General features: G+C 39.8%; 1 protein-coding gene across 2 annotated transcripts in view; it reads left to right on the forward strand.

The window, feature by feature from the left end:
* The first annotated feature begins 2,603 nt into the window (after window positions 1-2,603).
* The window catches only part of atxn10 (ataxin 10), an 18,026-nt gene continuing 7,661 nt past the window's right edge, over window positions 2,604-12,968 (forward strand). Inside the window, exons 1-9 of one of the 2 annotated variants that reach the window (XM_020601323.1) lie at window positions 2,604-2,768; window positions 5,980-6,171; window positions 6,605-6,690; window positions 6,786-6,882; window positions 7,184-7,348; window positions 7,507-7,587; window positions 7,931-8,087; window positions 8,260-8,410; window positions 8,788-8,972. In XM_020601323.1, the coding sequence (XP_020456979.1) occupies window positions 2,638-2,768; window positions 5,980-6,171; window positions 6,605-6,690; window positions 6,786-6,882; window positions 7,184-7,348; window positions 7,507-7,587; window positions 7,931-8,087; window positions 8,260-8,410; window positions 8,788-8,972 (1,245 nt within the window). In that variant the 5' untranslated portion in view covers window positions 2,604-2,637. The remainder of the gene's footprint in view (window positions 2,769-5,979; window positions 6,172-6,604; window positions 6,691-6,785; window positions 6,883-7,183; window positions 7,349-7,506; window positions 7,588-7,930; window positions 8,088-8,259; window positions 8,411-8,787; window positions 8,973-12,968) is intronic. The other variant, XM_020601325.1, reaches the window with a different exon arrangement.

Consider the following 12,968-nt stretch of genomic DNA (forward strand, 5'->3'; position numbering starts at 1 on the left):
AATCTAAAACTTGCCACTCTACATGGAAACCCCAAAGGCTTGTCATGTGGCTGTGTTGTTGCAGCTGCAACAATTGTCCCACTGTTTGTCTGGGCTGAATGAACTGATCTTCATAGTTTTTAAACATGGTTTTAGGTGAATGGATTTCAGATGTGTGTGCAGCTGCAGTTTACAGTTTGTACAGAATTTCTGTTTTGGCTGTAATATTGTGGGCTATGTTTTAAATATTGGTACATATATTTGAACACAGACCTAATTTAATAAAATGTGATGGAAGATGCCCACTTACCCCATAACACTCTCAAACACCTCATTATATAGTAGATCCATATCTGCTAGAGCATAAAGTGAATGTTTACACTACACACTTTGTTTCAGAAGTGTTTCAGAAGACTATCAATATCAGGCCAAGACCACTTTTACTGTACAACAGAGAAAACTGCATACAAGTTCCTTATAACATCAAACCATTAGATTAATCATGATCATTCAGCTAATGAGCAGTCATGATAATGTTTAAACCAGTCATGACTGAGTTGGATAACGGTGTCTGGACATATACCAGGCTGTTCATCAATCCACACGCTTTTGATTGCTAAACATTTTATTTTATTGTGGCCTGTGTGAGACATCTAGATTAAATGTTTAATATGTTATGTTTAATGCATCTTATTTTCAATTATGTGCATTTCATGTGCCTAGCAGCAGCAAGGTTCCGGGTTCGAGCCCCAGCCGACCCCGTGCCTTTCTGTGCAGAGTCTGCATGTTCTCCCTGTGCCTGCGTGGGTTCTCTCCGGGTACTCCAACTTCTTCCCATAGTCCAAAGACATGCAGCTTAGGTTGACTGATGACTAAATTGCCTGCATAGGTGTGTGTGGTTGTTTGGATGAATATGTTTCATGTTTCATCTGTCAGCAAGGCGAAAAAGACAATACAGTAGTTAAACCGGTGGGCTTCCCTGTGTCTCCTATAGTTGCCAAACTGTACTTTGAAGAAATTGAGGACAAAGCCCTGTCTTCCTTCACTGGTACCGCTCCCAGCCACTGGTTCCACTATGTGGATGACACACGGGTTAAAATCAGGACCCAGGAGGTAGAGGCTTTCACCAAGCATATCAACTCTGTGGATATCAACATCAAGTTCACTTGTGAGGATGCCAAGGATGACTGTCTGGCCTTTTTGGATTGTGCAGTCCACTTGGGAGGGGATAGAAGCCTGAAGGTAGAAGTATATGGGAAACCTACACACACGGACCAATATCTGTTTTTTGACTCACACCATCCACTTCAACACAAACTGGGAGTCATCAGAACTTTAAATCACAGGGCAGAAGAAGTGCCCACAACTGCAAAAGGGGCCAAGAAGGAGAAATTACACATCCAGAACTCCCTTAGGGCTTGTGGATACCCCAAGCAGGCCTTCACGAAAGCAAGGAAGAGGCCCAACACCAACAGAGAGAAACCAGAAACGAGGGGATAACACTGTCATCCCTTATGTGGCTGGTTTATCAAAGAAGGTCAAAAAGATCTTTCGCAATCACAATATCCCAGTTAACTTTAAGCCAGGAAACACCCTGCGGCAAACACTGGTCCACCCAAAGGACAAAGTACCCAGACACAAACAGAGTGATGTGGTGTATGCAATTAAGTGTAGTCAGGAGTGTAACGACTTGTACATTGGTGAAACTAAGCAGCCGCTTCACAAACACATGGCCCAACACAGGAGGGCCAACTCCAGTGGACCAGAGTCAGCAGTCCACCTCCACCTGAAGGACAAAGGACATTCTTTTGAGGACAGTGAAGTCCAGATCCTCTCCAGAGAACATCGCTGGTTTGAGAGAGGAGTTAAGGAAGCTATTTTCGTAAAAATAGAACACCCTTCACTAAATAGGGGTGGTGGACTAAGACACAACTTGTTATCCATCTACAACCCTGTTTTGAAATCTCTACCCAAACATTCCCACCCTAATTCACGCCAGGACAATAGGCGTCAGTCCACATGTGAGGGTTCAAAGACAGGTAACGATGCTCCGGGATTTAATGACTCAGTCGTCAAGGGACATTGTTGGCCACCAAAGGACTGAAACATCACCCAGGGGGATAAATATTTCCTGCTCAACACCAGTTAAACAGAACTGATGAAGCCTCTTGGATGAGAGGTGAAACGTCTTCGACCTAAAACCCTATGTTTTTTCATTGTACTATAACCTGGACGACTGAGAATCTGCACGGACATAGTTAAACTGGTGTGTTGGTTATACCAATTTATGAATTAATAGCTTTAACTTAGGAAGTATGCTATTATAACCAGAAGAAACAAGCGTGAGAAGGAGTTTTTTATTTGCCAGTCTATTTTATCTCAGACAAATTAGGATTACCAGCTGGGGAAAGTGGACGAGTATTACTTTGAGTCAGTTAGTTTGTGATCATTTAACTAAAAAGTTTCCTACTTTGAGTCCTGGCTTTTGTTTATTTATTGTTGGCACAGACCCATGACATGTTAATGTTCTGTGACAGCATCTTCAGCTGGGTGAAAACAGCAGCACATGCTCTGACTCCGCCTTCATCCCGAACCGAACTAATAGCGTGTCAGCAATGTGCTCTTTGAGTCTCGCCCATAGGTCTGACGCAGGCAAACATGGCAGCTTCCACTAACATCACTCTGGACATCTCAGCGTGTATCGCTGGCGTTTTGAAAGAAAAACATTGCCCCGAACACTTGCAAGTTTTAAGAAACTTTACGGCTGCTTTACGGGACAAGGAGTACAGGTGCGGACAAAGTCATTTTCTGCCTTTTTAAAACAAAACCCGAGGGTATTAGCTGGATGACTAAGTTAGCTTGTCCAGCTCTCAACTACGCACTGTCAAATGCAACGTGTAGCGGACTGGTCCATTGTCTGTGATTATTATTATTCAGACCAATTTGGTTCCATCAACATATTAATAAGCCTTAGGTTTGGAAGTTTATTTAGCCAGCTAACCGTAATATAATGCAAATGTGTGTACTTTCCTCACTTAGTAACGTTATGTTTAATTGTTGTCCTTCGTTAAGGACGACGCTGAACCTGGCTTCTAGCTTTTCCCCCTTAATAGCCATGAATATTGTACAGAGTGATATGAAATCTAGCTAATTGCTTCTTCTGCTCATTTGCTGTCATTCTACCTGCTCAGCATTAAAAAGTGTCAAGAAAGCAATACTCATATCTATCATATATGATAGGTTTGAATCTTTGCGGCCATTTTGTATGTAGTATTTGCAGTATTTTGTGACTTCCGTTACATACAAGGGCACTTACTCTACTTCACTGTCCATCCTATAGTTATTTCATTTCATATTATTAAGACTCCAAATAAGTCATTAGCACGATCTTTATAAATTCACACTGGCTATATTCCATGGTCAACGAGATATACACTTGTCAGATTAAAGCTGGACGCCAAAAATATGAATCAGCAAGTTATTCAATTCAAAGTGTTTATTTGTCATAGACACAGTTAGGAAACGTGTTTCCCTGTACAATGAAATTCTTACTTTGCCGTCCACATGAATGCTAGAAAAATACAAGTGAAATATAAAGTAGATAAATAAGTAACACTAAATCAAAGGCACTTTAAGCAGCAATATAATAAAAATATATAAGAATATAACAGAATGTATGCTGCATGGGAGCAGCATGTGCAGCAGTCAACAGTCAATGTGCAATTATGCATGTGCAAACTGAGAATGTAAACAGTACAGGTCGACAGTACATGATGTATTTCCTGGTAATAAACTCCTCAGCTGTTTAGGAGTCTGATGGCAGAGGGAAAGAAAGAGTTTTTCAGTCTACTGGTCCTACACTTCACACTTCTGAACCTCCTGCCAGAGGGTAGGGAGGTGAACAGTCTGTGCTGGGGGTGGGTGGGATCTTTGAGGATGGAGGCAGTTTTCCTACACATCCTGCGGTGGTAAATGCTCTGCAGAGAGGGCAGTGGAGTCCTGGTGATCTTCTCTCCAGTCTTTACCACTCTCTGCAGGTGCTTGCGGTCCATAGCAGTAGTGCTGCCATACCAGACGGTGATGCAGCTGGTCAAGATGCTCTCTTGATGCAATGATGCAGCTCTATTAAATAGAGAACCTACAGATCATAACAGCCAACTTATCTTAATCCCTCAGTTAGTTTGGATTTTCTAAAAGGATTTATAGACAGACATTGCTGTGTTGCCAAACATTATTGTACAACAGTTCACAGCTTTTGGATGTTACTGAACTGAGATATTTTATCCATGTTCTCTGTGAAATGTAACGGCCAAGTTTGGAATCTGTCAGTTTTCTCGTCCAGAGTAATCAAAGCATCTCAAAGAAACCTGAGTTACAGGGAACAACACAGAGTAAAAATCACACATTTTTCTGTGAGGCAAATTTTCTATGGTTCTACCTGCTCAGTATTAACACAAATCTCAAGAAAACAATGCTCATATATGACGGGGAACATCACTGAATACAAAGAAAATTTACAGTATTATTTTCTTGTCACCCCCTCAATATGGTACATGGTCATAAAATGGTTAGTTGCTTATTGTGTTTCTTAGTATTTAGGAGTAGTCTTTGATGTTCCCTGCCATATATTTTTGTTGAGTATTGTTGTATTGAGTATTGTTTTCTTGTGGCTTTTTAATACTGATCAAGTAGAGCCATGGAAATTTAGCAGAAATAGCAACTGGCGACTAACCATTTTGTCATATGTACCATTTTCAGGGCAGTGTAACAGGAAAATGCTGCAGTGAATTGTTTTATTATTCAGGTTATAATACTCTGTGATGTTCACTGTCATATATAAGTATTGTAATCTTAAGACTTTTAAATACTGAGCAGATATAATGTCAGAAAACAGCAGAAATAGCAATAAGAGGCTTACCGTTTTATGCCAATTTACATTATTTAGAAGGCTGTAACTAAAATGATACAGTTCTTAATATTCATGATTATGATTCTCTGCGATGTGTCCTGTTGTATATGAGTGGTTTTTTTTTTTCTTGAGACCTTTTAAAACTGAGCAGGTGAGATGATAGCAAATGAGCTGAAATTAGACATCATGTCACACTATACCATATTCAGGGGTATTAAAAAATTATGCATCAAAAATAAGGATTAAAAATGAGAGTTTTAACCTCTAGAGTCCCTGCGTCCTCATATGAGGACCGCACAGCTTGGGTTTCCAAAGCTCAGGACTCTAGAGGTTAAAGTCAAAGTTGCTATTATTGGAATTTATTCTTGGGAATTTATTCACTTTTGCGTATATTGTATGTTGTTTTAAATCCATGGGTTATCTTAAAATTCACTGAACAATCCCTTAAAATTCCCAGAAAATTCAAATAAGACACTGTGAATAAGAAGCCAGGTTCAGCTGTATGTTTACACTCATTTGAAGACGGCATTTCAGAATAAACACAAGGGATCTACAATTTAAGTGAAAGCTCTTTCTGTGTACTCGACCTTTTTAACTTTGTTTCTGGCAATTCTATTTTCTACATATTTGCACCACAACTGACTCCTAAGTAAGTTCAATGCCACTGGAATAAGATTAAGCTACCAACAGCATGAACAGCATTTCCTCATTTTTTGTTGTGCAAATGACAAATGCTAGTTAAAATTTTCCCCAAACTGCCACAGTTTTAGGCACCAAAGAAACAAGACTCTCCTGCTGTACTGATGGTGCCCAGAAGTATTTTTCACAGCAGATATCTTGAATGTCATAATGCTAAAAGCATACTTAATAAAGTCTATAGTATCTTTTTCCAAGCAGTTATTGGAATTCAAAGCAGCAACAACAAGCTACACCTGTGTTTGACAAGTCAAAATGCCTGTTGTAAAACATGTCTGTTCTACTTTAGTTTAACTCCACAACCCCCCACTGGTTGCCCCCACTCTTTGGAAACCACTGCACAAAATTAAAATTGAAGTTGTCCTTTTCTGTGTTGGTCAACCTTCTGTTCTCAGGGATGCTGTGGAAGAGAAGGCATTCTTTAGTCTCATGAAGGTTTTGTCCAGACTCTGTGGTGAGCTTCAGGCTGCCAGCAGAGACAGTGAGGACCTGCAGTCCTTTGCTTTGCAGCTTCAGCTGACTGCTGAGTGTTTTAGGGCTCAGCGAAACGCCTGCGTCCAGAGCGCACGCAACCAGAGTTTGCTCAGGTAGTTCCTCGTTCAATGCAGTGGTAATGAGATAGTGGAAAAGAAAAACTATTAGGGTGCTCTTCACTTACAGCTATTCTTAGTTAAGTAATTGTCAGAGTTTGACCAATTAATTAGTTGACATAATTAAAACTGTCAATTTGTTTCTTAGTTATTTTTCTGTGATAAATGCAGACATATAGAAGGATCTAGAATTGGTAGATGAGAGAATATGTGAAAATTACAGGAATCAACAAGACTACCAGATTGTACAGTATGTTGCAAAATTGTCAGCTTGATTACGGTGCTACTGCATTAGATTGCATTACTGTATATATTATGTGTGCATGTTATTGTGTCCACTTCCCTTTAATTTCTGTGACAAAGGAAGTTAGAAATGAAGAATCTAAATATACAGTTGGCACAAAATAATCTCACAATCTTTTTCATCTAGGGAGCTTGGTTTTATTGATGTATCGCTTAAACTTTTGAGCTTCCTTCTGAACACAGATTTGGAGAACAGAGATGACCTATTTGAGCGTAAGTCCTGTTTGGGTCATTGACACCTAATAAAATCTATTGATCTTAAAAAGCAACCTTTCTAATATGAACCTTTTTTATTGTAAATTGTCCAGCTCTTCGCTGTGGGATCCAATTCCTTGGTAACTTAGCTGTGGGAAACCAAAGGTGTAAAGATGACATTTGGCGGCTGAGCTTCCCAAATCTTCTCCTGTAAGTTTTGTGTTTCACAGTAGTAGACAGAGTGTTTGTACCTCAGTACTAGAAGTTTTTAAATAGCTACTTCAAATGTGCTGAATTTAATGTCTTTATAATTCAAACTACATTTATTTAACTTTATAATTCAAACTACATTTGTTTAACTTTAGTCTTAATGTAAACTGTTTGCAGGGGGCTTGAATTAGTATGAAGGACAGGTTTAGCCTTTATGGTCTATATCAGTACTCCTCTTTTATTTGTGAAAACTTTATCACAGACCTATGTAGCCAGGCATTTGTCCTCAACATGTGAACAGGCAGCTGCTCTGTGTTGATGATGAAAAAGCGGTAAACTACACCTCTATGGTACTGCACACATGTCTGGATGAAGAGAAGGTAGAAGAACTGTCTGAGCTGCACAACATGCAGCTGGCGCTCAGGGTGATGGAGCTCTGTAGGACCCAACCTGACCTGGACTGGACGTAAGCGTGTGTCTGCATTGGCTTGCATATTGCAGTTGTTAGTAAGAATGTTTGTACATGTAAAGAGTTTCCAGATGTATGTATCATTTCAAGGTATTGTCTACTATTTTGTGTGACGTGTCGGTAAAGTTTTTATTTATTATTTATTTAATTTACAGGGTTCTTATTGCCACCCAGCATTTCCTCAAGTCTTCAGCTCTGGTGCAGAACATGTATTCTGGGATGTCTCACCATGAAAGGTACTTCACTTTTACTGTAATCGCAGACAGCTCCACAAGAATAACTGATACAGAAAATGTTGCTCTAGACCTAGATCATTGTTCAGAAACTGATAAACTGCTAATGTTGGTACTGTTAAACCTCATATAAAATGCTTTTCTGACTATGGATCAGTGATTTTATTGGTTTGGATTTTGATACTACAGACCAGTCTTGACCTTAGAACCATCTCTGCATCTTAGTTAAATCTTATGTTAATCTGTAATCTTATGTTCATTAATTATTATTATTAAACTTAAATCTGATGCCTTATTCTTCAAGCACTATAGATATGTATTATAGATGCCTGTGTGTGTTTTCCAGAGTCACTCTATTGGAACTGCTTTTAGCCCAGCTCAGAGAGGAGGATGTTGAGGAGTGTGATATCCCACCCAGCGTGGCTCATTTCCTGGCTTCCTCCTTCCAGAAAGGTTGTGGAGCTGTGCTGACACTGGCCACCGGTTCTGCTTCCAGTGATGAGGTATAGAAAGAGAAACCATAACTGAGGACTTTGATTTAAACTTTGTGAAACTTTTGGAAAGATTTGTTCAGTTTATTTTAAAATGTCATGTTAAAATTGTTTTAAATTGGGGAACAGACTGAGGCTGACATTACCAAAGAACAGGTTTTCCCTTTAACATTATCTGTCCCAGCACATCCTTTCTCCATGTGCCGAATACCTGCAGGTTTTGCAGGAGGCACTGACAGTGATTAGCCTGCTGGACGTGCTGTGTGAGATGACCTCAGACCACAAGCAGTTTATGGTCCTACAGGACCATCCTGACCTTCTAGTGACCACTGTTGGTAAACGAAAACACACTCACACAACCTCTATGAGCGGCGTCTGATTTGGCTGCCATATGGTACATGCCATCTGTTCAACCAAGTTCAAGTGGTTCTGTGAAAGACCCAGATCCAGTCAAATCACTTGCAGAAAACAAATGAAGGATCCACACAACCACACCCTCTGCTGAGCAGCAATAAAGATGCATCAGCATTCAAATACAAAATGTTTCAAATCACTAAAATCAGTGCTTAACGTATCTAAACTAAATGTATTCATTCAATTTCATCATAGTTTGAGTAATAGTTTGAAATTAAGCTAGGAGTAAATTATTTCTCTTTCTACATCTCCCTGCTTTGTGTGCTTTCCCCTTTTCACCCTTTACATTTGTCTACAGAGCTCTTGAAGCAGGTGCATGCCATTGGAAAGGCCAGTAGGAATATTTTTAGTGTTGCTCAGAACTTCTCCTCCTCCAGTGGAGATGAAGGCCCTTCCTCCCATTCTCCTGTCATCAGCTTCAAGGCCCACCTCATCAGACTGATAGGAAACCTCTGCTACAACAATACCAACAACCAGACCAAGGTTTGGAATGGATGGATGAAAGGACAGATTTATTAAGTCATGAAGTGCCAATCTTAAAATACACTAAAACCAGACTGAATGGCCTTTTTTGAATTTAAGTGCTTATGTTTATCCACATTGTGCATAGGCCATATAGACTAAATTAGTCCACATAGGTTTATGGCAGGTTTCCTGTGCAGGTCAGCAAAGAACATGTGTTGTTCTGTGGTCCACAAACACGCATGAAATCCAGGGCTACTGAAATGCATGATTTTTTTTAAAGCTATAAACCTACTGCCATTTCACATGTTGTAATACTGTTGTTGGGAGTTTCCAGGTGGCCAGTAGTATAATATATGTGATACACATTTAACAGTAGCAGGACTTATGCTGTTTTTATACAGTGGTTTTTAAATGAAATACAACCCCATATCAGAAAATGTTGGGATGGTCTGTAAAATCCAAATTAAAACTGGAAATATTGAGCTATAAATTATCTGTGTCCTGTACTACATTGAAAACAATACAGCAGCACGTTGATGTGATACCTCATCAGTTTTATTTTTTGTTCAGAATAATCACACACTTCGGTCCTGATGCCTGAAACGCATTCCAAAAAAGTTGGGACAGTAAAGCATTTACCACAGTGTAATGTTGCCATTCCTTCTCACAACACTTATAAAACTGAGGACACCAAGTGATTAAGTGTGTCAGGTGTAATTTTGACCCTATCCTCCTGAAAACAAGTTCCAAACAAAGTGTTCAACAGTCCTGGGTCTTTGTTGACTCAATTTGTGTTTCAAAATGCACCACACATTCTCTTTTGGGGACAGGTCAGGACTACAGGCAGGCCAGTCCAGCACTCGCACCCTTTTCCTCCACAGCCAGGCCTTGGTAATGCGCACAGTATGAAGTTTTGCACTGTCTTGTTGAAAAGATGTCATCTTGAAGGCAACATATGTTGCCCCAGAATCTCTGTATTTTTCAGCATTAATGGTCCCATCACAGAAGCGTAAGTTACCTTTGTCATGGGCACTGACACAACCCCAGACCATGACAGACCCTGTCTTTTGGACTTGTTGCTGGTAACAGTTTGGATGGTCCTTTTCATCTTTAGTCTGGAGCACACAGTGTCCATTCCTTCCAAAAAAAGACCTTAAGTACTGATTTGTCTGACCACAGTACATGTTTCCACTATGTGATGGTCAATCCCAAATGCCCCCGAGCCCACAACAGTCAACTGTGCTTCTGGACACTGTTGACATAGGGCTTCTTTTTGGCACAGTACAGTTTTAAGCGGCATTTATCGATGGAACTACATATTGTAGTGCTTGACACAGGTGTGCCAGAGTAATCCTGAGCCCATGTGGTTATATCGCTTATAGAAGAGTGACGATTCTTGATGCAGTGCCATCTGAGGGATCAGAGAGCACGGTCATCCAGCTTATGCTTGCACCCTTGCCCTTTAGGCTCTGAATCCCTCCAGATTCCTTGAATCTTTTATGATAACGTATCTAAATCCCTTCCTATCTTTATTTGAAGAACATTGTTTTTAAACATTTCAATAATTTCTCACACATACAGTGCCTTGCGAAAGTATTCGGCCCCCTTGAACTTTGCGACCTTTTGCCACATTTCAGGCTTCAAACATAAAGATATAAAACTGTAATTTTTTGTGAAGAATCAACAACAAGTGGGACACAATCATGAAGTGGAATGAAATTTATTGGATATTTCAAACTTTTTTAACAAATAAAAAACTGAATAATTGGGCGTGCAAAATTATTCAGCCCCTTTACTTTCAGTGCAGCAAACTCTCTCCAGAAGTTCAGTGAGGATCTCTGAATGATCCAATGTTGACCTAAATGACTAATGATGATAAATAGAATCCACCTGTGTGTAATCAAGTCTCCGTATAAATGCACCTGCACTGTGATAGTCTCAGAGGTCCGTTTAAAGCGCAGAGAGCATCATGAAGAACAAGGAACACACCAGGCAGGTCCGAGATACTGTTGTGGAGAAGTTTAAAGCCGGATTTGGATACAAAAAGATTTCCCAAGCTTTAAACATCCCAAGGAGCACTGTGCAAGCGATAATATTGAAATGGAAGGAGTATCAGACCACTGCAAATCTACCAAGACCTGGCCGTCCCTCTAAACTTTCAGCTCATACAAGGAGAAGACTGATCAGAGATGCAGCCAAGAGGCCCATGATCACTCTGGATGAACTGCAGAGATCTACAGCTGAGGTGGGAGACTCTGTCCATAGGACAACAATCAGTCGTATACTGCACAAATCTGGCCTTTATGGAAGAGTGGCAAGAAGAAAGCCATTTCTTAAAGATATCCATAAAAAGTGTCGTTTAAAGTTTGCCACAAGCCACCTGGGAGACACACCAAACATGTGGAAGAAGGTGCTCTGGTCAGATGAAACCAAAATCGAACTTTTTGGCAACAATGCAAAACGTTATGTTTGGCGTAAAAGCAACACAGCTCATCACCCTGAACACACCATCCCCACTGTCAACCATGGTGGTGGCAGCATCATGGTTTGGGCCTGCTTTTCTTCAGCAGGGACAGGGAAGATGGTTAAACTTGATGGGAAGATGGATGGAGCCAAATACAGGACTATTCTGGAAGGAAACCTGATGGAGTCTGCACAAGACCTGAGACTGGGACGGAGATTTGTCTTCCAACAAGACAATGATTCAAAACATAAAGCAAAATCTACAATGGAATGGTTCACAAATAAACATATCCAGGTGTTAGAATGGTCAAGTCAAAGTCCAGACCTGAATCCAATTGAGAATCTGTGGAAAGAACTGAAAACTGCTGTTCACAAACGCTCTCCATCCAACCTCACTGAGCTTGAGCTGTTTTGCAAGGAGGAATGGGCAAAAATTTCAGTCTCTTGATGTGCAAAACTGTTAGAGACATACCCCAAGCGACTTACAGCTGTAATCGCAGCAAAAGGTGGCGCTACCAAGTATTAACTTAAGGGGGCTGAATAATTTTGCACGCCCAATTTTTCAGTTTTTTATTTGTTAAAAAAGTTTGAAATATCCAATAAATTTCGTTCCACTTCATGATTGTGTCCCACTTGTTGTTGATTCTTCACAAAAAATTACAGTTTTATATCTTTATGTTTGAAGCCTGAAATGTGGCAAAAGGTCGCAAAGTTCAAGGGGGCCGAATACTTTCGCAAGGCACTGTATGTTGCCAAACTGGTGATCCACAGCCCGTCTTTTCTCCTAAAGGGCTAGAACTTTCCTGGATGCCACTTTTGTATCAAATTATGATTGCAATCACCTGTTGACATCACCCGTTTCAAATGGAGTCATCATTTCATTGTTTTACCTCATTACTTGCCCTGAAATGCAGCAATCCCAACTTTTTTTGCAGTGGCATCAGAATTGAAATGAGTGTTTATTTTGAACAATTGATGAGGTATAATATGCTGCTGTATTGTTTTCAATGTTATACAGGGAACAAATGATTTAAAAATCACTATTTTCAGTTTCAATTTTGATTTTACACACTAGTCCAACTTTTTCTGATTTGGGGTTGTATCTTTGGCTTTTACACTGTCAATCAGAGAAAAGAACTTACTTCATCTGGGAAACTGTGTTGGTCATTTCTCAGTATGGAATTTAGAGAAGAGAAATGCATAGGAACCTGTGATATATGTGTATGTGTATATGTATGTATGTATATATGTACATATATAGTCAAGGAAAAAATTATTTGAACCTCATCTGATTTTGTAAGTTTGCCCACTAACAAAGAAATGATCAGTCTACAATTTCAATGGTAGGTTTATGTGAACAGTGAGAGACACAACAATAACAAAAAAATCCAGAAAAATTCATTACAAAAAAAGTTATAAAGCAATTTGCATTTTCATGAATGAAAAAAGTATTTGATCCCTTTGCAAAACGTGCTTGGTGGCAAAACCTTTGTTGGCAATCACAGAGGTCAGACGTTTCTTGTAGTTGGCCACAAGGTTTGCACACATCTC

This window comes from Monopterus albus, unplaced genomic scaffold, assembly GCF_001952655.1.
Source record: "Monopterus albus unplaced genomic scaffold, M_albus_1.0 scaffold51.1, whole genome shotgun sequence".
Classification (NCBI taxonomy): Eukaryota; Metazoa; Chordata; class Actinopteri; order Synbranchiformes; family Synbranchidae; genus Monopterus; species Monopterus albus.